General features: G+C 42.9%; 1 protein-coding gene across 11 annotated transcripts in view; it reads right to left on the bottom strand.

Moving 5' to 3' along the window:
- LOC107264658 (collagen alpha-1(XVIII) chain) overlaps nucleotides 1-27,791 on the bottom strand; it is a 51,006-nt gene that overhangs the window by 19,739 nt on the left and 3,476 nt on the right. For 10 of the 11 annotated variants that reach the window (XM_015733146.2, XM_015733148.2, XM_015733153.2 and 7 more), the window contains exons 2-4: nucleotides 26,676-26,752; nucleotides 11,740-12,005; nucleotides 11,367-11,642 (exon numbers count right to left, since the gene is read on the bottom strand). In XM_015733146.2, the coding sequence (XP_015588632.1) occupies nucleotides 11,367-11,642; nucleotides 11,740-12,005; nucleotides 26,676-26,752 (619 nt within the window). Of the gene's footprint in view, nucleotides 1-1,062; nucleotides 2,234-11,366; nucleotides 11,643-11,739; nucleotides 12,006-26,675; nucleotides 26,753-27,791 lie in introns of those variants that run through there. The other variant, XM_015733155.2, reaches the window with a different exon arrangement.

Here is a 27,791-nt window from a genome sequence, read left to right as displayed (position 1 = left end):
ATATTCTTCTGTTTAGCAGCTCTGACTTGGTAGCTTCAACCGAGTCACCACTTCAATTTGAAAAGAAAGTCGTTTGGAAAAATACACCTTCCCCCTTTTATACTTTAGCGTAGGAATACATTATCCGATGGTCGTGAGTCGCTCGGCTAAAGCGATTTGGATTACCCGGTAGCTTTTCTACGATTTCACGTAGACTACCGTTTTTCGAAATTCCATTCTGAATGATTTACGTCTTGAAAAGCATTTCTTCTCTGAGGTGAACTTCGTCAGGGAGGAAAATCAGGATATTACGGGAATGACTTCGGTTGGGTGAAACGAGCAGCACTTAGTGACGTACAGTTTTTTTTTACTCGTGCGGAGTAGAGTATTCCGAGAAGTCCTTGAAAAGAGATTACGATTTTTCAAAAGATGAAAATTCATTTTTTTTTTGTTGATAAAATTCTCAGAGTTATCCTTCTACCCCCTTTTCACCCTCTCCCTCACTGAAATAATCAGCACAATTGTAACTAAATCTGCAAGCTGTAATTTACGTGGACCAGTTGCATGTCCTTTTCATAATTACACGATGCTTGCGTATCCGACATTATTGCATATTAATATGCATGCAGTGTAGAGGGTAAAAGGACGGAAGGGTGGAAGGGTTTTACAAGCAAGGGTTTCGCAGAGTCATGGAGAGCAGGGCAGGACAGTTTCACTGGTCGAGGGTTCTAACTGAGTTAGAAGTTAGTCGAGCTGCATCGAAGCTAACTTATTCCCACACGTGCGCACGTTGCACACGTGCGCTCGTGTCATTCCACACCGATGAATAAGTCCCCGTATACGAACGCGAATCTTTTGAACCCTCGAACCTCCAAGACCTCGTGTGCTGGAAGCTGGAACGGTCGAACTGTCGGCAAACTCGCTCGACGTGAAATCCAATCGGAATTCGATTCTCAAAGAGCGCTGCTAATTTCCACGTGGCAGTTTTACCGGGCAACCAATTCCGCCTATGAATGTGTATCGCACTTTCGAATTCTAGAAAAGGAAAAAGAATTCCCTATTTCCCAGCCTTATTGGACTTACGTGCTTCGTAGCCGTGTAACCCGTGAACTGTTGCAATCTGCTGCTAACCACCTTTGACCCTGACGGTTGTGACTTTTCTTCGCTCTTCTGCCAGATACTTATCACTCCAGTTATTATCAGTGCTGCCAACGTCCCAATGCCGATTAGGAGACACAGAGTGACTATTTTACTGCGCGGTGATATAACCATCGCCATTTTTTATGATTTAGATGTAAAATCTCCTCGTTTTACTTCGACGGGACAATATGATCTTCTCTGATGATTATAATTTTATTATGTCGGTGTATTCAAATATCGAGGATATATCAGGAAAATGACAGTGAATCCTTCGTAATTTCATTTGGCAGGATTGTATCTTTGTGAATTTCACGTAATTATTTTATTTTATTATAATTATCGATGGACCTTCTTCCGTGCGATTCCCTAAATACGTGGATACGTCGGGCCGGACTCCTAATTGATTTTCCACAATTACAATGATTTCTTTATGATCGCAGAGTTATTTATTTATTTGTTATCTCGTTATCTTGTTATCTTGTATCCCTTCGACAGTATCTTTCTTTAATAAAAAACCGATTTAATCCATACTCTCAAGATTTACTTTTATCACTAATACTTTACCGATAACGTTCACAAAGTTCGCCGAAATTCCATTATCCGTTTCCAAAAGTCTTCCTCAGATTTACGATCTGTATTATCCTTACGTAGGCATTATCTTATAAACATTATTGTCCCGAAGCATAATCCACTCAGTCTTGAAAACGCATCGTCAATGCCTTATTTATTAAAGAGTTCAGTAACCCGTGTCACAGCATTGACCCCTGAGGTAAACTTAGTAATTCACAGGATAACTCAGAATGACGACGTCGCGCACCAGATTGTAAAATCGCACAGGAACGACGCTCTTATTTTCCCACGGTCTGCCATTCGAATATCTCAGCGCGCGATTCGCGATTCAGAAGCTCTGCGCCGAAAGCGACGCGCACTCCGGAACGTACCGAACGTGTCAAATGTCTGCGAGGCTGAAAAGCCTATATGTATATCTGCTTGTCAAATTTGCATTCGCACGACTCAATATTTGATAGCGAAAGCAGGAGTGCATAAAAGGAGAGCCAGAGAGGCGATGCTAAAGGTGGATGAAATAGGAGAAAAAAGAGAGATGTCAATTCTCGGATGCTGGATGCTCGTGGCAGTGGAATTCGTGATGCATCGTGCAAGAGACATGCAGATGAGTGCACTTCGTTCATGGTTCGAGTCTGTGGGATTCCAACCCCTGGAACCAGAAACCACCCCCCGACTACTCCTGGTACCACCCCACCAACCGAAACTCTTATATGTTTTACCTACTTCCTCTCTATTTTCATCCTCCTCGTGTTTTCGCCATTTTCACAAACCCTTATCTCCCCCGTCATCCCTCCTACTCTTATCCTTAGCCGCGTCCTTTTTTTATCAGCTGACACTACTGCAGGTAAACGGCTTCACGCTGGTATACAGGGAACGAGTGCTGAAGTATCAACGTGAAGAAATTAGAAGAATCAGGAAGAAAGGACGAAGATCAGCATCTCTAAACCCATCCCGATGGACCTTTTACTTTAAAACGACATTTTAGTTTAGTGCAAATTCATACGAAAACTTCTTGAAGGAATTAGGATGTTCTTGCCCTAGCTTTTCAAAGGACTCGTATTCCTCACACGGTCACGTGACTATCCTTGCGAAACAATCCTTGAGAACTCTGAGATTCCTGATCGCCGACTACAGTCGTATCTTTCTACGTTTTACGTTTTCTTCAAAGTTTTGAATTTCCTCGAACCCGGAAGTAACAGCCCCTTCAGCGCGAATGGACCTTCGTTTCTCTTGAGATAAAATTGTCAAACTCGAATTCTTGAGGACTTGGAAGTTGCAGGTAGAAATACCGACGAGGGTACCGGCACATTCGTTATATTGGCTTTTCTATTTTTTTCAATGTTCCTGGAGATTCTTTTTTTTTCAATTTTCTTTTTTTCCGAAATACTTTTTAAAATTGAAAAATTAAAAAAGTGCCATGTGAGAAGCTGTCGCTTCTCCTTATACCCTCCATGTCTCGTTAAGAAGTTTCTTCTCGTATCAAGTAATGGCAATGTATTTCACTGCTGACCCTCCCTTCTCTCTCGGGGCCCTTGGCACGAAGTTTATACGCTCCTGAACGTAAATCGGGATTTCTCGTGTCTCGCGCAACCACTACAAAGATATATATTCGCTTCCACAGTTTTCCGCTTAGACCACAATTACTTTTGGACGCTACTACTTTTACTCAATTCAGACATTTCATGCTATGAAATTCAAGTTCTTCATCGAACGAGCGAACCTTCGTAAATTGACCGTGAAAGTTTTTTCGAAATCAAAAATTGAAAAACTTATCGCGACTTAGAATTTATCCAGATAAATCTTTAGGAAACGTCAACGCTCAGTGTTCGATCGACTGTTTCAGCGTTCCGTAAAGATATTAAAAATCCACGATATTATATTTATAGTCCGGTAAACAAGTAGGTTAAGCTTGGTAATAATATTTTACTGATCACCCTGTAGAAGCTCAGCTCCATTATACAGAAGTTGAAAAAAATTAATATCGCTGAGAAAATAACGTGAATCGCAATACATTTATTATTACAATTTCATTCAACGATTTCCCGTCCTTACGATCCTCTCGCAGGTCTCTCGATTCATAAAAAAAAGTCACGAGCAAAATGCCTTTACGACCTAATAATTTTTTCTCTGTTCTCCAATTTTCTTGATATCCAACCGACAGCTGTCAATTCGAGCGAAATCATCCTTCCACGTTATCCCACCCATTACGCACCATATACTCATATTAACAAAATCCTAAATTTCTGACCCAAATATAAAATCCTCGAAAATTCTCATCTATCTATTTATCCACACATCTGTGTATACCCACTTAGGTATCAGCACGAGTCACGTATGAAAAAAAGCCTATTAGCTCAAACTACCCTCGATCAACACTCGAGAAATTAAAGGCGAATTCTCATTGAGGAAAATTCAACGAATCTCAATAAATCTTCTAGCACTCTACGTTATCGGTGTTAAGGGTGCATATAGAGAACACGTACAAGTATATAGATAGAGATGCGTGAGGAATAAAGCAATGAAGTGACGACGGGCAGAGCGTTTTGTGCCTCTTTCGCTTTCTCGTTATCTGTCGCGAGCGACAATCCTGAGTCGCGATTAATGCGCGTTCATAAGCAGCCCTTGCCGGCGGCCTTTGAGCGCGCGATCTTTCGGAGGTAATGGTGCTGCCGCCGTCCGGCCGTCCGACGAACTAACCGCTTTCCGAAGCTGGATACGTCGACGCGCAACCCCAGTAGCGTCGCGACGCCTGCCAAGGGTGGGGATCGTCGGCTGGGGTTGGTACCTACTCCCACTTTTGCTACTCGGACTAGCAAAATAAATAGCAAATAAATAGCAAATATACATAGCTGAATACACAAGTACAGAGACATTGCACCCTCCGGCTATTGGAGCTACAACCCCGTCGCACTTCAAAATTTGCGAGAAGTCGCTGCGGACTTAGCTCCTTATTTCTTTCTTGAATTAGCTCGACGTCCGATTACACCGGATACCGGAACAACTGCGAATTCATACTTCCTGGGGGTTCGACGTTATTAACTTTCCTTGCCCGAGGGAGGCATTATCCTCTAAGAATTATACTTAAATATTTATTCGTGTCATGATTATTTTATTCGATTCCACGTGGGTCTTAACTTATTAATTATTCATTTTCTCGAGAATCATTTGTTCCATGCCCTGAAGTGTTTTGTCGATTACAACCCGCAGATAGTTAAAATGGCTTTCAGAAATTGAATATTTTATTCTACTTATTGAAAATTTTAGAAAGCATCTTACAGGTGTATATGTATATATATCTTCCATCCGGAGATGAAACCTTCCATCCCTCGTCAAAGTTGCAGAATATAAAATGTTATTTCGAAAATACGACGCGACAGGTAGATTTCTCAAATTTCTCCATTTCTGCGAATGCTATACGTCCATCGATAAGTCTACCAAATTCATATATTTGCGAGCAACAGTTTGCGCGCAATTTTCACGCTTCCCTGGATTCCCACGTAAGTCAATTTCCATGCGTGTGAATGAAAAGGAACGCATGAATAAAATCCTCTGACAGTCCATTCTTCGGTGAAGTAGGCGTGAGCATCCCACCCAAAATTGATTTGCACGTTATGTATTCGACATGGGACAAAATTTCGCACACGGGACGAATCGCGTAGAGTTTCGCATCTGCATAAAAATGCCGCCACACCTTTTCCAGGCAACGTTGCAATTCTCACGTTAGCCCTGCACCTGCAAGACCACGTCTTACCTGTGAAATAAGATTTTTCACCTTCTTCAACTTTTATGCTTAAACCGAAAAAAAAGCTCAAACAAAGTTACCTTGCCGGATTTGAACCCCTAACTCTCAGAGCCCAGCATCCCTCTTTCGGTCCACATACTTCCAACTACTTTTATCCTACCTATTACAATAGTACATACATATGCCAGCAGCACAGTATACGACACTTCCTTGCTTTCCTGGCTATCTATTTCTCTCTGGCGCGCGCAGCATCCAGGTGTAACTGGCTACTCGGTCTGAAGCCAAAAGAAGAAAAACGATACCGATTACTTTTATCCGAGCAGCAGAATACAAGGAGAGGTGTAACCAACTACGTAAATTATCCCCTATTTATTATCCCCAAGGAGTACGTAAGTCCAACCTGTAGTAAGGATAGGACGACAGCTTCCTAATCGCATGCACGTTGGTGTCATTATAACCTGAACATTCATACGTGATTACATTACAGCTCCAGGATGTATTCACCTTACTGTATATGGCGGAAAGAGAAATTCTGATAAGCGAAATACATTAGTAGAAATAGGCACAAGTGCATTCCGTAGATAATAGAGAAATGCAGGAAGTCGATTTGATCCTGCATTAAGCCTGATTCCAGATTGCTTCGACTGCTTACAGCTTACAGGTCCTTTCACATACTGCACTTGGGAAACTTGTACGATTATTGATATCAGTGAATCGTCTCTACTTCCACTCCGTATGTCCTGTATACAGCTAATGGATGCTCCTGTTAGCTGTTACGCTATCAGAAGAATACAACTACCAGCGGGCGAAGCTGTGTCAGGTATCGTAACGCAATATGAGCGAATCCACGTGTTTTCTTATACTTGGGATTCTGCATTGTTACTAGCGCTATTACATAGTAAAAATACAATAGCCAGTTTTCTAAACTGTATGGCAGAAATAACATTCAGCTCTAAAGCGTATAGATAGGGTAGATAATTTTTTTTCTCTCTCTCTCTCTCTCCCTTATCATTCGTAATATGTATATCAGGACAATTTTGTATTCCATCTCTGGTACTGTTGTGTTCTTTAAACGATTCAGTAGAATTCTCAATAAAAGATAATGGTATCCATGGAAATGATGCCTGCAGTCCAATTTGTTCTGCCGGGATCGCGTAATGCTTTATGCTACTCCAAATGATAAGTATGTACTGTATACACGTTTAAGTTTAACTCGAGTGCACGAGATACTGGAATTGAGGTAAAAATTTAAATTGGTATATAGGATGCATGTACGTATAGGTAATACGTATCCTTATCAAAGACATCAAAGTGGTTCAGTTACTTAGGGACTCCTCACCTTTTATTATATCTACTAGGTATTCCTATATGGTAGATTTTACATAAATTCCTTTGGACCTTCGTGCCAAATAGTATTTTCCATTTTGCTTTATGTCTATTGGCTTTCGCGTACTTTCCTTGCTCTGCCAAATTCTCGCGAATCTTTTCTCCTGGTTGGAGTCGCCATAAATTTTGGCAGATTCCCATCGCTATCGGTATGGCTCTCCTATATGTAAAGGTCTTTGGACCAAATCAGAAACTATGGATTGTTACCAATATCTTCCTTCTTCTTTCTCTGCGTCACGTATACACACACTCTCTCTCTCTCCCACTCTCATTCTCTCTTAATTCCTAGCAGTAGCTGTATGGGAATATTCTCTTAAGAGTTTTTGGCCTCTTCCAAGGAATCGCATGGCTCCATCTAATCGCTTGGCAAACTACAGTCTGGTACGATATTCCGTATAATTCCAGTCCTGCTTTTTGTTAGATTCCTTCTTGGCATAATCCTTGTGTCTTATCCCGTATCATTCTAGATCCAGGATTTCCAACTCCTACGGGTCAACTATTGTCGTAATTTGATCTTTGAAGATCATGGGTACAAATACATAGGATCCGCGCAGGAGTGAAATTCGATTGCCGATGAATGTATCTTGTATCTCGGGATAGAATGCAGGAGACTTGAGAAGTGCCATATCTTCACGGAGATGAGATCGGAGATAAGACGGAAACGATTACGCTTAGAATTTTTCAATTTCCGTTTGCAAGGAGCATTTTGAACCCTTTCTGCTCTTGGGCTGTATTTTCTTAAGGCTTTGATTAGCTCAAAGGGTTCTCGTCATGATCTGCATGATTCGCACAATCAGTCAAATTTACTCTCTTGAATTTGCTGCTGGATCGAGAAAATAATTTTTATAACTAACTATTGGCAATTGGGTAAAATATTTTTGCCAGGATAATTAATCCTTTCGTTCGAATTTGGGATTCGTAAAAATGAAGGGGACGACATTTCTCCTGGCATTTATCCTTCCCGGGTGATTGCCACTGTTTAGATGGGCATCTTTTGATTGCGGGGATTTATATAAGCTACCATCTGATAACAGGCTTTCGCGCCACCCCCCCCCTCCCCCCCATTCGCCGCAAATTCGATTGTCCTCCCTTCGGGCCTTTAACCTCTTTCTACGTGATACCAACGAGATACGCGAAACTTGAGTTTTCTTTTATTGCTAATTAACTGGTGAATATCCGGAAACTTTAAGAAATGTATTAGGTGCCAAATCAGTGAATTACCTTTTGATTAGTGAGCGAATTGAACTGCACTTGACTTGGAGTGAGTGCTCGGAATTCTTACGCGATAGTCTATTATCTATCGGGTGGGATTCCGAACGATAAATCGAGTCAGCTACAGACAGGAGAAAAGTTTCTTAAGTCTGGAAAATCCAGCTTTTTGGGAAATTAAACCGCCCGGAATTCTCGAGGATCTGCCATCCTTTTCCACGGCAGCTTCTTGCCAGAGTGAATACGCAGAGGGCGGACTGCGTCGCGACGCTTCCCCAGTTCCCCCTACCACCCCCGAGGATAATCCTTCCCTATCCTATTTATTTCCTATTGGATGCAGTTCCGGCAGTTTTCTGCTCGCAAATAATGGCGGGAATCCGGAAAATAGTTAAATTTCTGCATTTACAGTTTACCGGTAAATAAAGTCGCGTTGGTCAACAAGATATTTATTATATAACGAATGCGCAGGACGGCTGCTAAATTGCTTAGGAATATTTACGGCGTCCCGATATTACGTTAGCTAATCGTACAGAATGTATCAGATCCAATATTTGAAAATATTTGAAAATTTTATAAAAATACCTTTCACGCGAAAACTCGACAGGAATTTCTTCGGACTCTAATAGCGGGTGCTGTTATGGTTCGAATCTTTATTATCCAATGAAGCAAAAAAGAGTGCTGGTCGACATATTGCGACCGAGGGGTAAAAAGGAAAAGGGGGCACGAAAGGAAACACGTGGAGCTATAACGTACTAGAGCAACCAGATGAATGCACATAGTTGATAGAAAGATAATTTAACATTGATTCAAATAAAGTTCGCGAATGGGAACGCGTGTGTCGTTTAATAAATTATTCCATTTTCCCTGTGAGTAATTGTCTACGTTGTTTTTTAAGGGTAAATAATTCCATCCGATAATTGTACGCTCGGGCTTGTACGAGATTCTGTCAAAAATTTGTTTATGCTAATTTCATTCCAGGTGGATGCTGGTAATCACTTGTAATCGTATTAACATCTCGCCGAGCGGGAACAAAATTGACTATATTTCCCGAAAGCTCTGAGGTAAAATTGAAATCTTATTAGAAGGATGCACGGATGCGGGAATCTTCTTGACTAAATCTCAAGGCATATTGATAGCGGGAATAAATTTGAAAAATCGAGAAACACGTCCAACGGAATTTATTCAGAATCAATAATCAATTTACTGTCCGGTTGTCGTAGCCCGGGATACTGGAATAACGCGGCAGCATTGGCTCGAGTTTACATCAAGAAAATAATTCACGTCCATCAGTATTTAAACGAGTTATTCTCGGACGAAGAAGAGACGCCGACTAATCTCCCTAGAAATTTCATGCGCCTCTTGCATAATTCGACTTGGCTGAATTAATCAAATGCCTCCCTCGAAATACCAAAATAAGGGAGTAGCCTGAAAAAGAGTTTATATAAGATTTTTAGATTCTAGTATGGTCGGTGTGGAGTCCTGTGGTACAGTGGGAACTACCACAAGGAAGCACAACCCCTAAACGTTCCCCGGAGACATCGCGAAAGTTTAACCTACACTTCAGGAAGTGCAAGGGTAAATGGCTGGAGCAGGTGGCAAGGGGTCAAGTCAAAGAGTCAGTCTGTCGGACGGTGCGGAAAAACCAGAAACTGAGAGAAAAAAGTGATACTTGGAGAAAAGGAAAAATTGGAAAATCCCATGAGAACTATTTCCAAGATTCGTCGCTCCTTTTGGAAATGGTGCTTTCGCGCAGGTACAGGAACGTTTTAATACTTTAGGTAAATTACAACAAGCATCTCCAATTCGCAGTCGTCTACAGAGAGCTGAAATGGCTAATTTTATACAATGAGATAGCCCCTGCGCCTTTCTTAGGCCTCTGTACTGTTTTCTTTTTTTTTTTTTACAATGGAATCTATGGGGTCCTCCTTCGGTGCGTACTTCTCGGAGCTTTCCAAGTATCGTTGGACGAGTCTCTTGCTTAACAAGCCGGAAATTCTGTCAGCCTTAAAATTATACGTTGTGTGCTGTTATATACGCGGAGGTACCTTGTGAAACGGAAACGAAGAAATTTGAGGAAAGTCGAGAACTAAAGCAGGCTATTCCCAAAGGTGCCGTTTCTTGTCTTCCAAGATCTTGAAATTCGATTCTCGTTCGATTCGCCATCAACGCCTGTCTCTCCGAAAAGCACAGGCGATTTCGCGAAATATCCAGATCACGTAGTGCAGCCATAAAGAAGAAGCAAGGCTCGAAGAAAAAAATCAATAATTTCGTAATCCTTTTACATCCCTGATGCATTAATAATTCGATATTTCCCGCCTGTCGATGACTCGAGCTATAGTTATAGCGATTTACATTATTTAAGTGATCCAAAGGTATCTGGAGCAGAATTAAAGTCGAACCAACCGGCAAAGGAGGAAGACGAAGACTCGAAGTAAAGGGAAAAACAGCAGGCAGGTAATTTGAAGTCTGAGCATTTTATAGAAATTAGTCCTACGAGACGGCGCATCGGGCGGCCGTTGAGACTGGTCCAGCAGCATCCGGAATAGCCGGGGGCCGAGAAACGGGCAGCCAGAAGTAAAACTTTTCCAGGCTGCTGTTATCCCGAAGACATCAAAAGTCAAGTAAGTGTAAGGGGATTCTGGGAATGGAGATGGAGATGAAAGTTGAGGGCAAAGTAAGGAGACGATAAGGCCTGATAGGAACGACATTACCGACTTCAAGTTGCTTGTACTTCTCACCCTTCGAATCCCTTTGTATGTATATTCTTAGCAAACCAATCTGCCTTCTTCCCTTCCTGCTTTGCTTTCATCGCCTCTCTTCTTCTTCAAGCTTTGAAAAGAGAATCACCCTCGATTTACGCTTAAAGCTTGAATTCGAAGCTCAATTTAGCACAAAGATTCGTAAATGGGACTTAGGTTGTAGATGCTCGTGGAAGTAAATAAAAATATGACAAGGGGCGCCAAGAAATTTTTAATTTTGCTTCCCCTTCTCTCTTAAGTTCAAAAGCCCACAATTGGTTCAAGGGATTGGGATGCTTATTTTACATTGCCAAATTTATTTTCAATAGCTTCGAAAGATTTTGAAAAATCTCCAAAAAAAATTGTCATGGTGAAATTTGTATAACCTTTTAAATACCTTAAATATTAGGAGTGAAATCTGCGAGACTCGTTTTATAAAATTAATACATTTTTTTTTTGGTAAAATATCGACTGATCGACTTTATTTGTCGACCAGTGATGTAGTACTGTGCGGTACGGTCCAGTGATTTTCCCACGGATAATCCACAGATGAGTGAATCCACTGGAATATCCTAGTAATCAAATTTCTATAGTAATCTACTCACGTCGTACTTCCCCTGAATATTCGGTCCAGCTTGAGCGATGTAAAGGGTGCTCGCAGTGTCGAAAACCAATTCCTGTGGGATCCTGGTGATCCGCTGCCGAGACATTTCGTGACAATTTAAATAAAGAGTGACGTCCGTAGTCGAGACTTTGAAGACAATCTTGGACCACCGCTTCGTCAGTGGCGGCACCGTGAATTTCGCTATTTCCTCGGAATGCGTGTGTTCGTCCGAGTTTGTGTACACCAGAGAAATATTTTGATTTTGTCCTGGTCCCTCCTGAGACATAAAATGGACATACGATGATTTGATTACCGTATCGAATTTTTAAATATCTCAAAAAAATTGCAGCTAAAATTCATCAATTTTCACTCACCGACAATCTTATCCCAAGCTGGACGACCGTCTCGAAAGGGTTAAGAACCGCAAAGAGGTAGCTGCTACTGGAGGACATGGATTTGAAAGTTGCAACGAGGGTAAATTCCGCTGGCAATTTTTCAGGCAAGTACAGTCTGTACGGCTGTTTGACGTCGGAGCCAGGCCGAAAAACAAACGCCGGGAAACCATCCAAACCATCGTCCATATATTGGTATTTGTCATTTTCCGGATAACCAGCAGCATTCAGTAGATCAAACTCGGATTCTGAAACAGACAATAAAAAATTCAAAGGGTATACATGAAACGCTTTAAAATTAAAACACATAATGCGAACTTAAATTGTCGTATTTGTTGTACGTGATAATTGTTAGGGAAATAAATCGAGGTATTCGGAGTGCATTTTCATTAATCGATTACCGATCGATGAAAGCGCTTTTAATGTTGGGTTTAACTGGGTACGTCAGCGAATCGGGCTATCGCGGCTCACCACTCGTTAATATTGATAGGTCGATAATTTTTCCTCGTTTTCAAATGTTTTGTGCGCTAGATAAATCGCCGATTAACCCATCATGGGATTTTACAATAATATTCAGGCAACCAAGTAAAAAAGGGTTTAATCAGTGGAGCACGGGTGAAGGATGTAGAAATTGATTAAATTAAATTCATAATTCTATATAAAATTGCTGTGAAGTGTTCTAGATATCTACAGGGAGTATCCTATATCGCAGCCTATAAAATCGAACGAATGTTTAGCACGGCAAAGTTCGTAAGATGGCAGACAGATGGCGCCAGAAGTAGTCCCGATTCAGCCATTCTGGCTTCCCGTTACGGTCGCCACCTACTTTGTCCCTTCACAGATTATAAAAATCCTCCAACCAGCTCCTGAATACCCTGAACCACGTAATCTGCACCCCTATGATCAAAACCCAATCACTACCCATATTTCTCTGCATACCACGTTTTATCGGTATCTATAGATAGTCTTGATAAACCTCAGCCATCCCATCCTTCACCCTAATGAAACCATTTTCGAAATCGTATGAGAATCCCGATCGAGAAAAATTGCACTACTAAAAACCGAACGAAAGGAAGGCACGTGAAAAAAGTTTCAGGCGAATGAAACAAACGAGTCAGACTCGAATAATGGCCACGTGCCTTTTATAACGCTCTAGTCGTAAACCTTCCTGATTTATAACCCGTAAAAGTCGGATTTGTATGAAAATTCCTGCCCATGAATGTGTCTCGTGTAACAGGACTTTGCGGAGGACAAAAAATTGTTCTTCGAGTGTAACTTTTGTTGTAGCCTGACGTTCAGGGGATGCTGACGATACGAAGTTACTTCGTATATTCTATATTCCTATAATTCTCGTACACCCTGTAGATACTAATTCCACCTGACTCATGGAACTGCTGCGCACAACAATCGTGGCCAGGCCACTCCGGTAAGACTGTTGTAAAACCCTCGAGGGAGTTTCGAGGGAAAGCTCTGTTGATTTAGGGCGCCTTTTTTAATAGCCCGATTCCTAAGAGGTGGCGTGACCGCGTCAATGAGTGACGAAAAGGGTCCACGGAATTCGTCTGTCATCGCACTTGGAACTTCTCCAGGGTGCGAGGCGGGCGCGAAAATATTAATTGAAAACAGGGTTAATTGGAGTGCCTGTTGAATATGGCGCGAGGGTCGCGATACGTGCACGTGGGACACTCGGTGTGTACTCGACATTTGACTGGATGTATTAATAGCAGTCAATGCTAGGGATTTTTTTTCCAAAAGAATTCAATGCGAAACCGTAAGGAGAGCAGCGGGAGTATATATAGACGGAATTATCGCAAGCTTTTGGACAGCCCTCTTTTGTTCAGTCAGGCCTTTACGTAGGAGGAGTCGATTTTGCGATTTTGCGATGCCCCCTTTTTTTTCTTGTTCCGAGGGTAAAATTGATGATGCTGATATTGGGGCAAATCTTGGTAATTATTCTCCTTTTCTCAAGGATCTTTTGTACGTTCTCTTTGATGCCGACTGATACAATGAGTCACCGTCATTCGATGCGATGATAAATAACCTCGTCGAGTCGTTCACGAGTTGCCATCCCTCATGTTCTTTCGAAAGGAATTTACTTTCGGAAAAAATTTAATTTCTTGCAATTTCCTTGTGAAATTTCGCTCGAACAAATATGTGTGGTGGAAATCTTTTCGAATGACGAACGACGAAAATGGATGGAATCGAAAGGATATTCTTTTTCGCGATTCTATTAAGGTGACGGAAAATAAAAATGGGAAAAGACTATACGTATTTGCTGCAGATCTCTGCTCTGCTTTTGATCTCGTTGTGTTAGATTCGTTTCTTGTTTTCACCAGAGACAAGACACACTCTCAGAGAAAGTTGGAATATTTCTTTTGTCCCAGGAACGAATGACGCCGTTGACAAATTTCTACCGTGGAAAGGTACTCGAAATCTCGTTTCCACGTAATATTTGACTCGCGAAAAAAAAAGGGCAGACTTTCATGAAATATTGTGCCAACCTTTGATCCTTTGAGATTTTTATTACTAAAATTCCGTGATCTGATATTATGAAAAAGCGTAACCCTGACGCGTTTACCTTACATAGGAAATTGTATTGAGAAGGTCTATCCATTAATTTCCGGTCAGATTGGGCAGGCAGAAATATCAACTGGAGTATTTGAGTGTAGAGCAGCAGAAGGTAAATTAACAAGTGAGTAAGGAAGGGAGAGCATAGATAGAAAAACATGTGGATAGATATAGTTTATCCAAGGGGTGTGCTATTTGCAAAGAACAAACGTCCTGGACGCGAGGGATGATATATCAGCCTGCCAGGACCTGGACGCGAGGGAAAATAGCTAATCAGGAACCGACAAATATTTCTCCAGAACAAACCACACACAACCTCGAGGTTCCTGTTAAAGAAACTTAGGAAACCCAAAATAACTACCTTATTTTACCTCACCTAAAGACGTGTACTAATTTTACACGCGTCGATCGACCGGGAACTGCGATTCGTTCACGGGAAAAACTTGGTGAAGAATTATTTATAAAAAAAAAATTCTATTCACGTTTCTTTCCGATTCAAGGAGCCTCGTGGTTCGCTAAGGTTTCCCTTGAATCTTCAAAGTAGCAAAAAAAACACAGTTGGGTAGAATGAAACGGGGTAATGAAAGAAAAGAAAAGGGGAAGAATGAAAAATGGAAGGAAGCATCAAAAAGCATACAAAAGACAGGTGAGAGTTATATTGTTTATTAGCAAAAGCCTCAGGCAAGAGTCTGAGTGCCGAGTCTCAACATATCCTCGTATTGTCTAACCAGTGTAACCCTTAGCAGCCCTTCTCCCTCGCACCCTCACGGCCTACCGACTCTTTCATAAAGCAGCTGGAGCTTTAATTTCGCGTAACCATGCAACTTCAATCTCACCTAGAGATTTCGTCTGAATGGCAAAAAAGAGAATCCTGACTCTTGAAAATTTGACAAATCAAAATTCTACGGTCGCAGTAAAATCGAATTTGAATATCACTGTAATCAAACAATTGATCCACGTGTTAGAATTTCATGCGACAGATCAAAAGATCTATTTAAAACTCTTGCGATTTCGAGTAAAAGGTCTCGAGTCGTCTGGTATGCTTTTATATGGTAATATAACGGGTGATCGTAATATATAATATAACGTAACATCAGAAGAATAAAGTACATATATACATTTTCTATAATCATTATTACTTCTATTTCTTTGGATATCTCCACCCTCTCAACCTACTTTCTTGGCTGCATTTCTGCATTGACATAAGTGGACTTTACAATATTTCCAGAAAGTTTTTAATCTTCGGCAATCGAGACTCCGTCGCCATAATGAAATGTAAGTGATGGGGTTTTCTTCAAAGAGATGCGAAGGATTTTGGAAATTAAATCCCTAAATATGATTCCCAGTCGGTACAGTAGATAACGCGTGCCTCTGCAGATACGTTGCACTCTTCGGCACGTATAGCTATTTCAGATTTTGAAACGGAAGCGACGCAGGACGTCGTGACTATATTGGCCGCCGTCAAAGACGCTCATAGCAATTTTTCTATATTAGCGAAACTAGTTTCCCTGCTTCCCAGAAGACACCGCGTCTCTTGCAGTTCTCCTAGAAACTTGACTTTGCCTTGAATTCGCCCATCGCTTATCCACTCAAAGAAACCTGTCGTTCTTTTATTTCAAATAGCGCAAACCCCGACAGCTCCTTTTTCGCGGATATAACATTTAATAAACTTGTTACGGGGTTGTTGCCCTCGGAACCCCTTGTTTATATTGCTACACCCTGCTTTTCTCATTGTTTTCTGTTTGCTGTCGGTACTCGCGATAAATTGCTCCCCCCCCACGAGTTCCCATTAATTTGACGCGTTCCGATATTAGTTTTGAGTCCTGCAGCAGCTGCTTCGACTCCTTTATTTTTTGGGCTATATGAAAAACTTTGCCTGATATCGAAATAAAATCTCATTCTTACAGAATGATAATTTTCAGTACGAAGGTCCATATAGGAAGAAACGAAAGACGTGACGTGAGATTTCAAGTGTAAAACGAGGAAGCGTCGAGTCTGCCAATTAGGCAAACTGTTCTGTCTGGCTGCTGGAAATTCCGGATGGCGGATATTGTTTAGAGAGCAAGGAGACGTCACAAATAGAACGCCAAAGTTTCGTTAACGCGCGTATCTGAAGCGCTGCTAGAGAGATTCGAATTCTCAAGTAAAATTACATTCCTTCTGGGTACTTACCACATACTGACACTACCGACTGCGCACGATCGGCATATGAATGATAGGGTAGAGTCAGTAGGTAAGTTCTCCATGGAGCTAGACATATTTACTGTAGCCACTGCGTTGCAAACTTCAGGGCAATCCCATTACTGGATGTTACCCCGGCAACTTAATTGGACCAAACGACCGAACGCTTTGCTAACTGTATGACAACTTTCGTACAGTTACCTTCGTAAGTAAGTACTTCAATTATCGTATAAGGGTAGGTTTTTTGATAGAAGTCAAAATAAAAATCAGCCCTGTTATCGAGTGTATCGTGTAACTATCTAGAAATCAAATATGCCATTGGTCTACGACACGCGTTAGTACGTTATGGAGGATGATGGGGTGGTCTGTGTATTTCAGAGGTAGCTGCTCCCCTCTATAACCAAGGGATGCGTCCTGTGAACATACGATACCCAGACACCTAGACAGTGACGTAACACGATCCAGAAAGAGATTCCTTTGGCGTCGACGTAACGTCAAGACGCCCCGTCGTTAATTTACGGAAACTTAACGCCGGATATTCAAGACACCGCAAGAATCTTTCGAGCGCCTATCCATCCCCTTGGATGCTGGGAGGTGGATAAGATCACCGAGGTAGAACGACGGGCAAAATGGATGGGGACGTTCGATCTGTCGTCTCGATAGCAACAGGACAATTTTCCTTCCGATTGTACGTTCGGTGGTGCGTGTGTAATGGCGTCGCGCGGAAAGTCCCTAGGAAAAGTTAAGGGTGGAGAATCACGTGGCAGTGGAGAGTATCGATAATTTCTTTCCTTATCTATGATTGCGATAATTTTTCTTTCTACCCGTTACATAACGATAATCCACAGGTAAGAATTCGTTCGAGAAATCTTATCATCTCCCATGGTTGTCGTTTCGGGGAGATAAGAAACTTCCAAGAGATCTCACTTTGCTTCCGAGGCCGCGTGACGAGAATCCCTAAAAATCCGGAATACACAATACCTCCCCAATTTCCCACCTGGCGCTACTCGTTCCTCTGTCGTCCCTTACGAATTATGCATAGCCGAATGCACGTGGGATATCGTAGGTACCGTAAAACTGAGAAGCCCCGCTACACAAGCGCGGAATATCTTAAGGCCGCGAGATCCGGGTTACGGGATGCTGGGACTGCCGCACGAAATCTTGGTCGCGGCGGGTCAATGCACTTGCTCCATCCAAATTTGAGATTCCTGAGAAGGAACGTAGGACGAAGAGAGAAAATAATGCCAGACTGGCCGAGGAAGGGAGTTCGCTGGAGAAATTGCGAATTCGAGGTTTTCTCATTCCGGAGTATACACCCGGTACACCGGTCCAATTTGTCGGAAGTGTTCGCGGAAGCGTGTGTCAGCGGCAGGATGAAATAAAACAATTTAAGCCAGATCACTTTATTTGCATATGCGCTGCAGACGCGTTTCCATGACGCCACGGCCTTGTTAGTCGCTCCCTTTAAGGGTCTCGCCTCAATGGACCGCGCTGGATCTGCTACTTCTGGATAAATTTGCACCGTGCAAATCTGCCAGTAGAGCTATTGGAATCGTCTACTGGCCAGAGTTACGATGTTTATCCGTAAAGAAGTAAAAATCTTACGATTCCATATACGTCTGTTTGCCACCCTCGTATCGCAGCCATTTCACGCGCTTTTTGCACGTGAGATCAATCAACGATTGATAAGCACGCAAAGCGTCGATATCGGATCTACCGCTCGTTCCTGATAAATCCAATACCTCGCGTGAACATCGAACATTTTTACCCCCCGGGCCTCATCCTCCCGCACGCGTATTTCCAAAGGAAATCGCTTTAATTCTGGTAGCTCGTTTTATTTCGTTTGATATCGCGACACGGAGCAACGAGTATTTTCCGTATAGCGTCGCGACGTCCGTTTTCATCGCGCCCGAAAGCTTTACGAGTAGACGAAGCGAAGCGAGGCGTGAAGCGATTCGACCAAATTAAACGCCCCCTCCCCCGTCCCATGCCTCGAATATAATACATTGTATATTAATATTTTACTTATATCCCACCCGGTACGCACGCGCATCCTTCCTCGCGGTACTATTACACTGCACGACAGCATTTTATATACCAGGTACAATTAACTGCTAGCTGACTATAAATAGAATAGCAGCACAAAGATAGATACATAGTACTTCAAGTACGTCTCTATGTATTTTGGACGGTCCTCTCTAGTACCAGCGAGACTGTATAATTAAATGCACGAAGAAAATAGAGTACAGAATTATTAAAGAATAGTGCACACATAGTAGGCGTCCACTGGTGCGATCAAGGAGGAACCTTGAACTTGAGTGTCGCCGCTGAAAACTGGCGTTCTCATTGAAGTAGGGTGAAGAGTGCCGTAAACCTCGAGAGGGTTAACCCAAGGGTTGCGTAAGGGTGGGTGGGTGCGATGCCGGTAAAACGAAAGTCTCGACGATGCGTCGGGGGTCGTTCGAGGGTTGCCTGATGTAATTCTCGGTCGTCGATCCGGTTGCATAATGGAGGTGAATAAATACTTGAAGAGGCAGGGCATCCGTCCGGCGCATCATGTACCGTAGCATGTATTAACCAATGTACTTGCTCTCGAGTTATTTACTCGTACATCATTCAGGCTTTGCATAAGTATCTCGGGACGTCACTCGTACTTATAAAGTGCTAGGTGGTAGATAGTTTTGTATTGTTAAATTCTAACCGAAGGATACGTGCATCTCTATGGGGCGATAAAGCCTTTATGACTAATGCAGGGGGTCGCGTCTTCAATATTTTCTCGGTGCTACAGGCGTGACTTCGGTACTCTGTATATATTCATCTGTTTGGCAAAGTGCGAATTGAACAATTGTCGATTAATTCAGAGGCTGGTTGCGGCATTTCAAGCGTCTCTCTCTCTCTCTCTTTTTTGGTGCGTCATTCTTCGGAGGGTTCACTCGTCATAAGTTGAGTCACGTCACGAGAGAGAAAGACTCATTAGCGCGCCTTCTCGCGGGTTAACGTCAACGAATTTGGAGAGGAAACTGCGCTCTGCCGAACGATAAGATTAAAAGGACGGATGTTGCCAGTGGTCCGGCGGGAAGGATGAGGTTTCGGTCTCGCAACATCCTGACGACCATCTCGGACGGGGATCACCTCGTGATCTTGATATATCGAGAAATCGTGAGACGAATCCGATACTTTTGGGTTTTATTGGCCATAAAGCCAACAGCAATTATTTCCAGCTCGCAAACAGCGATATTCCCGCTATGACTTGAACTACGGTCGTCCGAAGATACGAAAGGGTTGGTTTAACGCTCCGCGCCACTGTAGTCTTATTCGTATTCTTTCGCCATTTCTCACAATGTACTTTTTTTCATGGCCTTTGAACTTATCTATTATCATTCTTTGTAGCCGTGGGACATTTCACGAGTTTCCATGTAGCGAGAAGAGAGTGACGAACCAGATGGGAAATAGATGGAAAGGATGATTGTGCAGGAAAACTAGAAAAACGAAATCTCCCATAATTCCGCTGGATGTAGTAGCCGCAGGAAATTCGTATTCAAAATTTCCTATTATCTTTCCTGGAGGACCATTTTTTGTTCCTTGTTCCTTCCGCAAATTTCGGAACCCTGCCCCGGGTGACTCCCTCAGGAACAAATTGTTCCCGATAACACGAATTCGTCATCCTGTAAAAAGGTCGTTTCACACACCGAGACAAACTACCCTTGAAATATCGATGAGAAGCAGCTCCGAAAATTGGCTTATTCGTTCGGCGAATTCGTGAAAAAGGCAATGACGGCTTTCGCACCGTAATCCTAACAAAACGACACGACCCCTCCATGTCGTCCCGAAGGAAGATGACCCCGGTTCTTCTCGCGCCAGAAAGTCCAAAGGAAGCCAAAAAGACTGGAGCTCTATGTATTGCACATACCATACGTATATACGTGAATGTTGGTAAATTCGAAAAGTTAAGAAGAAATTTCCAAGTACACACGTCATATGGTCATGTACGAACAGAGAAAGGGAATAGCATAAAGTCTATTGGCGGTTGCGAGCCGATCGATTCGCAGTGGTCAAAGTTTCCCGGTGCACCGAGAGAATGATAAAAAAAAGGGAACAAATCGTATCGGCTCGATTTTATATCGATGAAATTAAGCTCCCCGCCATTGGCTCCCGACATTTATTGGAATTGTTTGTCTTCCGCTTTAGCGAGCCACGTTACACCGCCGTCCAGGATATATTTGACCGAAGATACGGAATCAATTTTCCCACGGGATTACAAAGGACTCCGGTGAGAAATACCGATTCCAATAGAGAATTACGAGAATACATGTAGTAAACTCCGAAAAGACGCCACAGAAAATCCCTTTGATAAATTAAATTGCAAAAACACCTTGCGGTTTATCGGAAACATATTTCAACCATGTTACAGTTTTTAAAAAATCTCAATTGTCAAAAATTTTTTTATAACTGTATTACGATAACAAGAATAATAACGGCACTTTACGAGGGAGGGGGAGGGGGGAGAGAGGCTGGGTAGAAATATAGGCCAGGTCTTGTCTATCTCCTAATTCTTCGGTTTCATTTGGCCAGCTTCCAAATAGCTCCATATTATGTCAGCCGACTCGTCCTCAGACACTCAGAAAATTACCCACGCTTTAAAAAGACCCTTTGCCTCCTATTGTATGGCCACTCCTTTTTTTTCTTTCATTCTCTCTTCTCTCCTTTATTTCTCTACCCTCTGGCGCTACACGGTTGCAATTCCCATTTCGTCGGAAGACACCTTATCCCCACGATACTCGCTAAAGAGAATTCCACGTCGCGAAGTAGTCGCAGTCGTATACAGTACTTGCACGTCTTTTGGAATCCACGTGAATGGTACTGCTGCTGGTTATATCTAGCGCTTCTCCTTTTAGTTGGGCCATTGCAAGAGAATCTCGAAGGACATATGCCGAGCGAGCTTTAAGGTCCTGCGAGAAAAAGATTTCCTGTTTTTTACATAATTTTCGAAGATTGATAAGTAAAAATCTCTCTTTTTGGCTAACAAGTTGATAAAACTATCTTCGCGATAGAAAGACCCGTGAAGGCCTAAAGTCATAGGAGGAAATTACGAAGACGGGACTCCAACTATTATTGCGTAATCTATGATCATCAGGAGAAAAAGGATGACGCACGTTAACGACTTTATCATAGAGCCAATGAACCACGACTGCTTAGGATCTTACGAAGCGCCCTTGGACCTGCATCTGCAGATTGCTCTGTCCGTCGCTATACCACTGCAGCTCGCTGTATACCACTTGCCTTTACACTACCCACCGAAAACCAGTTTGTTCGAATGTCCGGTGCTCCCCCGTATAACCACAGGGAAAAGATAAAAGAGAGAAGGAAGAAAAGAAATAAATACGAGGAGACGAGAGGCGCGTGTAACGATCTATCAAGATCCCGTAAGAATGCGTAACAGTAATACATTGCGCGTGGCCATGGAACGTTTGAGATGGTATTTCTGGCAGACAGCCAGTACCCATCAGCATCCTCGAGTACTCAGGTCGGCCCGAGATAAAGGAAATTAAGGATGTCGATTATAGGGTGACACGTGGCTGCGAGGTACCAAGGGTCGCAAAGTCCCTTGAAATATATTTTTCTCTTTCCCTGGATAATGGAGTCGCCTGCGCGCGGCAGGGGAATTATTTACATGACGATTTCCTAGGGTTTAGATGAAAAGAGGGTAGGGACAGGGTGGACCAGTATAAGGGCAGCTTCGATATGACATCTGCGACTTTCTAATAAAACGGAGAGGAATAAAAATGGTCAGAAGCCAGCCTGAAGGGTTTTACCGATAAGCCCGGTCCAGGTTTATGATGCTGAGCAGGCAGCTAAACTTGCGCTCAGGATCGAAATGTGGAAGCGGATGATCTGCTTTTACCTATAAGCCTTATACGTGGTTCCTTACTGATGTTCAAATTTACGGCTTTGAGCGAACCACTGAAAATTTATCGTCCGCATAACAGCCGGCATTGCAGTTGACGCAAATTCCAAGGTCCCTTCTAATTTTTAAGGGGCCCTCTTAATTTTAATTTTTCAATAAATTTATTCGCGACTGAAGGACTTTTACCCAAAAAAGTTATAAAATGTCTTTTGAACAGGACCAAACAGTCTCCCAAGTACTTTCAGTCGCTGGCAAATATTTGAGTTGCAATTCCGGCTCGAGTAGCGAGAGTTCTGCAAAGTGTGGATGCTCGAGGAACGAGCAGGGGGTGGCTGCGGGAAGAAAACAAGAAGGGAAAATTACAACCTAATGTTTGCAACGAAAAGTTCAAATCGTTTTGCTGGGTGCAGTTTCAACCGTGGGAATTTACGAGGAAATCCTCTCAGGACGATGAAGGATACAAGAGCGGAACAAGCTCCGTAAAGTAGGAGAAGGTTGCTCGCGCGTGGAAGAAGCTTAAATGAAAGCTCCTGGAGGCTCCTGGTGAAAATATGCAACGAGGAAAACGCAACGGAACGTCTCGAGCGTAACGGGGTCCTCCTGTTCTCCATCTTCGGAGGAGGAAGGTACGATCATCGCTCGGTGAGCCCTTGGGAGTCGTGTGTAAAAGCCAACGTGGAAATGGTAGCCTGGTACATAGGGCAGCTATGGGAATTTCCAACAGATTCTTAAGAACCTGATGCAGAATACGTGTATCTTGAAAGTGCAGCCTCCCTGGACCAGAATTCCCCGAGACTTCAATGCAATGTACTGGAATCATTCCCATCTCGAAATTACAAGACAAACCCGTCCCTCGAATTCTCCTCTTCTCTCTCCCCCTATTACATCGAATTGTTCTTCATCTCCTGTAGTTTCTAAAACGTCGCGCAGTTAAATGTAGAACGGTCACGTAGTGCACGATGAGGAAGTCGTGCTAAGGAAGACTTCCCTCTCACGCGGGGATCTAGTGGCTGCTGTGTCGTGTAAAGGGAGGCTTTTGTCTCGAGCGAAATAACGACCATTCGTTAGCCCAGCACTCGTCGCACAGTCGTCACGTGGAGGCTCCGTACGTAGATGCGAAACCTCGAGTCGTTCTTCCAGCTCGCTATGTAATTTCATCGTCACCCCAACCAGTACAATTACCACTTTCCCATTGGATCCTAGCTCAGGTTGACGATAACGTTCATTTGGATCCCGCGGTACTCGATCCTCGAGATAACCGTTGCAGAATGTCCAGTGCTTTCATTTCTCAAGGAAGGTACGTAAGCTGTACGTAATACCAACTTTCGAAAATTCGTTAGATGTGCCATTTTAATTTGGAGCTATCGGTTGGCAGGCCACCTTCTGACTTTGTGCATTCTTGCACGTCTCTTCTTCGAGTCAGGAGACTTCCGGCGCAACATCACACTTGAATCGACCCATTCAAAGGGCGAGGGGAATCCTTTGTGAATGAGACGAATAGGGGAGAAATTGCACAGTTTTGTGTACACTGGACCGTTGGCACATGGATACAGAAGCGGGCAGCAACCGTCATGTGTTTTATTTTGCGAGAGATAGGAACACCGCGTTGTTTTACGAGTTCGTTCAAGCGAGAGACCAAAGCGAGAGAGTGGAGGGGGGAGAGAGCACTTTCCTCTCTCCCGCTGCAGGACCGTTTTTTTTTAACCCCAACACTGTTTTCCCGTTTTTCCCCTATTTGCCAAAACCCCCAGAAATCAAGCTGGGAAATGACCCGCACGATTTTTCACTTTTTTTTTCCTACGACTGCTAATGCGCACCTCAAAATTCATTAGGATCCACACTGTGACGGATATACGTTGCAGTTACTCGTTAGCAAATACTTAGCAGGAAAATTCGTGGGAGAACAAAAGTTGCGTTGCGACATTGCAAGTGGATTTTCATAAAGGACCTTAAGGTATCCCTTTTATCGATCTGCGTTCGACGATCTTGAATTAACCGTGGACCGCGAACCCCGTAAAGACGGTATTACAAGGAGGAAAAGAAAGATACATATACATATAGAAGGAGAAGGAGCCCTCATAAGTTGAAGATATATCGTCGCTCTTTTATACAATGTGCTTTATACTTTCCAAGCACGCTCCTAGTCGAATACGTCTACCTCAAACAACAACTGACTGTATCACGTCCCCACGATTTCCTCTACTTTTCTTTTTCGTTCGATTCATCCCAGCCTTGGATATCCCCTGGATATCCCTACCATCCACTCACTCGCTTCCACGGTACATCTACATACCGAACCAATGTCGACGCTCATTCTGGACACATATTAAATAATGCATGGGGTCGAACGAATTCATCCAATGAGAAAAAAAAGTTTGATCAACGAGCGCCATCTGAATTACTGAGGCTGACACAATTTTGTATCGAGCTGCCTTTTTTGTCTTTAATTAGATCGATCTCGGTGATCGAATGATGTTTTTAAAAAATTACCCCATCAACGTCTACTGCAGTCGATAGCTCCGAGCTCCGTGCCGGCGCTTACCTTTCGGATTGAAACGTCTTTTATTTTCCATAACTTTAAACTCAATATTTTCCTTCTATTAGCCGAGCAGTTTGTGCCGCTCGTTTTCAAAGCATCAAGACGGCGACGCTTCGTGCTTAGGGCGACGCACTGGCATATCGACGCTACCTGTGGGTGTGCTGCGTGTCTTAGCTCTTTGGAGCATTCGAGAAGAGTGTCGATAATGGCGACAAAAATCTTGCCGATGGAGGAGAAGATCCTCTTTACGTCTTCGGATAAATACTATTCTTACGTTTATACGTTTCAGGAGATATACACTGTCCGCGTTACGCTTTACGGTAACGTTAGAAAATATTTGAGAAAAATATTTCTGACGGGAACGACGTTAAATTTTCTCTCTATGGCGAGCACGACGATTCTCCAGGAGTGCCTGGTGGAGTTATGGTAATATGCAAATTTGAGAATTCTCTTGGAATATTTTGTAAATTGGATGCGTGGGTATTAACGGCGCTCGGAATTATTATGTGCATTAAGCGCACTGTAGGAAAGTGAAAGGGTTCCTCGAAATTGAGCTCCAAGAAGTTCCCGAGACGTTCTTTGATTTTAATACGAAGCTTGAGATTTGGAGCCTGAGGCTATCGCTTCTGGATAAGAGAATGTGCAGCTAAGGCTAAGGTAAAAGAGGGTGAAAGATACGTAAAACAAAAAGGCAACCTCCCGTACATCCCCTGGGAGAGGGAGATTTTATGTTTTATCTACGCGAGACTTATGGACCAATCGTGAATACGCGTGTGCTATGAATTTCAAATCGGGCAGCCACATTCAGCCACATTCAGCCACGTTCGGAGACGCCACCCTTCTTCCGTATCCATATACCCATGCACACTGTGGAACTCTTCATAATTCTACTTAACTATAGCGAAAATGATTTAAAAATAGTTATGATTTAGTCGAGCCGATGTCAGAAGCGTTCAGGAAGTTACTCGTCGCTGCTTACGTTCTCCGGGCGACTGTAAATAGATCTTGGGACTTTTGATACATATTAGTTTCTATCGTTCGTGAACGAACCGGATGTTTTCGTAATTGTTGTGGTATTTCTATTTCTTGGAACATTTCCTACTGGCCGTTCGCGCGATGCAAATGGCTGGCCAGGGGGCACCTATTAAATATGACGATACCGCAAAAAGTCATTTACGTACGACGTTCGCTGGGCTGTATAAATGAGGCTGGGGATGAGTCGTTATCTTGCATCCTGGGGGAACTATACGTCCACGACCACGTCTCTACCGTCCTTCTCTGGGTGATAAGAGCCCAGTGCCGCTATACCAGCAACGTGTAGCAATATACCAGTGTATCAAACCCCCAGGCAAATCTTTGCGGATTAATTGTGATTGCCAACAAAAAGTTTCAACCACGAAATCCAAGCAGCAGCGCTTATTGAAAAGTTTTCCCTTTACATTTTTAATTACGCTTAAGACGGTAAACTCCAAATTTAGTACCACCTCGATACAGCCCTGGCTGATTTATACGTTTACCTATTCCATCGAATTTCAGATTAAGCCCGTGAGATTACAATGGCGTACGTGGATAAAAATTCAATATTCTTATAAAAACTTGAAATAACAGAAGTAACTTAAGCCACGTCTCCCGAAACGATGAGCATTTGAATACTCAATTCTGGTAAAAAAGTTTTCCTAACTCTCTGTTTCCAATTTAACCGCAACAAATTGATCTTCGTCTTACCTCTTTTTTCGGAAAAAAAGTCAGCCTCGCTCGACGTGGCATTGAGGATCGCGGAGATCAGCAAGAGAGTTCTGAAACTGAATATACATATATAGGTTAAATGGTGAAACGTCACAATGAGTCGGGCTCGTAAGGATCAGAAGGAAGGGGTCATTTAGGAGTTAGGAGAAGAATTTCGTTTCGGAAATTCAAAGCACAGAAAAGACACGTGATCCCGGCAGAACGAAGTTGGCACGTAAAGAGCGCATCAGGATTAATATCAAGGCTATAGGATGTTTCATACGTAGCTGACAGTACAGGCTGTCCTTTATATCATTCCACCGTGTCCTTCTCTTAGTCTCACTTTAGCCTGCAGACACAGCTACAGCCGAGATAAGAAATACGAGAAAACGTATTACGCCGGCACGTCTACACGACGTCGAATCCCTGAAAGAGAGAAAAGAGCTTCGCGCGTTTATCAAAGGCTCACGTGACTATCTACAAGGTTCGCTGATAAAGCCGTCGTAAGTTGCGTTGGTTACATCGGTCACTTTATATCCTCTAATAGGCATCGTTCAGTAGTACCGTGTATGGGATCCATTAATGACACTGATTGTGGGTGGAATCTCAAAATCTGAACACGTGGCGCGATTACGTGAATAGATTGTAACGTAACCGGGTGCTAGAGATTTGGCCCTATACACGAAACATAGGTTAAACAGTACCTGCATGATTTTTGGTCTCGTTTAAAACTAGCGTTAAATTTCCATCTCTGTATTTTCGATACCTAAGTGACATCAGAGTGATGCCGATCAAAGGATTTTGAATTTTGTTTTATGGCTACCCGGTAGATACCACGTCGCGAGGTTCACCGTAAGATTTTCACGTACGCGAAGTCATTGGGCCGATGTAAATATATAGTCGTTGAATTTAATTGAATGTTCTATTTCAGACTGGTGACTTGATCCGCGATGGAAACGGGGCCTTATACCAGCTTAAGGCCTGTCCCTACAGGCGGTTCTCGACTGAAAATACTCTAAGCCGTGAGGGGACTGGCTGGCTCGATGTGATCACTTCGTGGTTGATCTCTGGCTGTGAGTAAATAAGCAGGAAGTCAAGACCGGTCCTAGACTAGGT

The sequence above is a fragment of the Cephus cinctus genome, unplaced genomic scaffold (genome assembly GCF_000341935.2).
Source record: "Cephus cinctus unplaced genomic scaffold, Ccin1 Ccin1_scaffold0189, whole genome shotgun sequence".
Classification (NCBI taxonomy): Eukaryota; Metazoa; Arthropoda; class Insecta; order Hymenoptera; family Cephidae; genus Cephus; species Cephus cinctus.
Note: the sequence above shows the minus strand (reverse complement) of the source record. Positions and strands in the feature narration are given on the sequence as shown.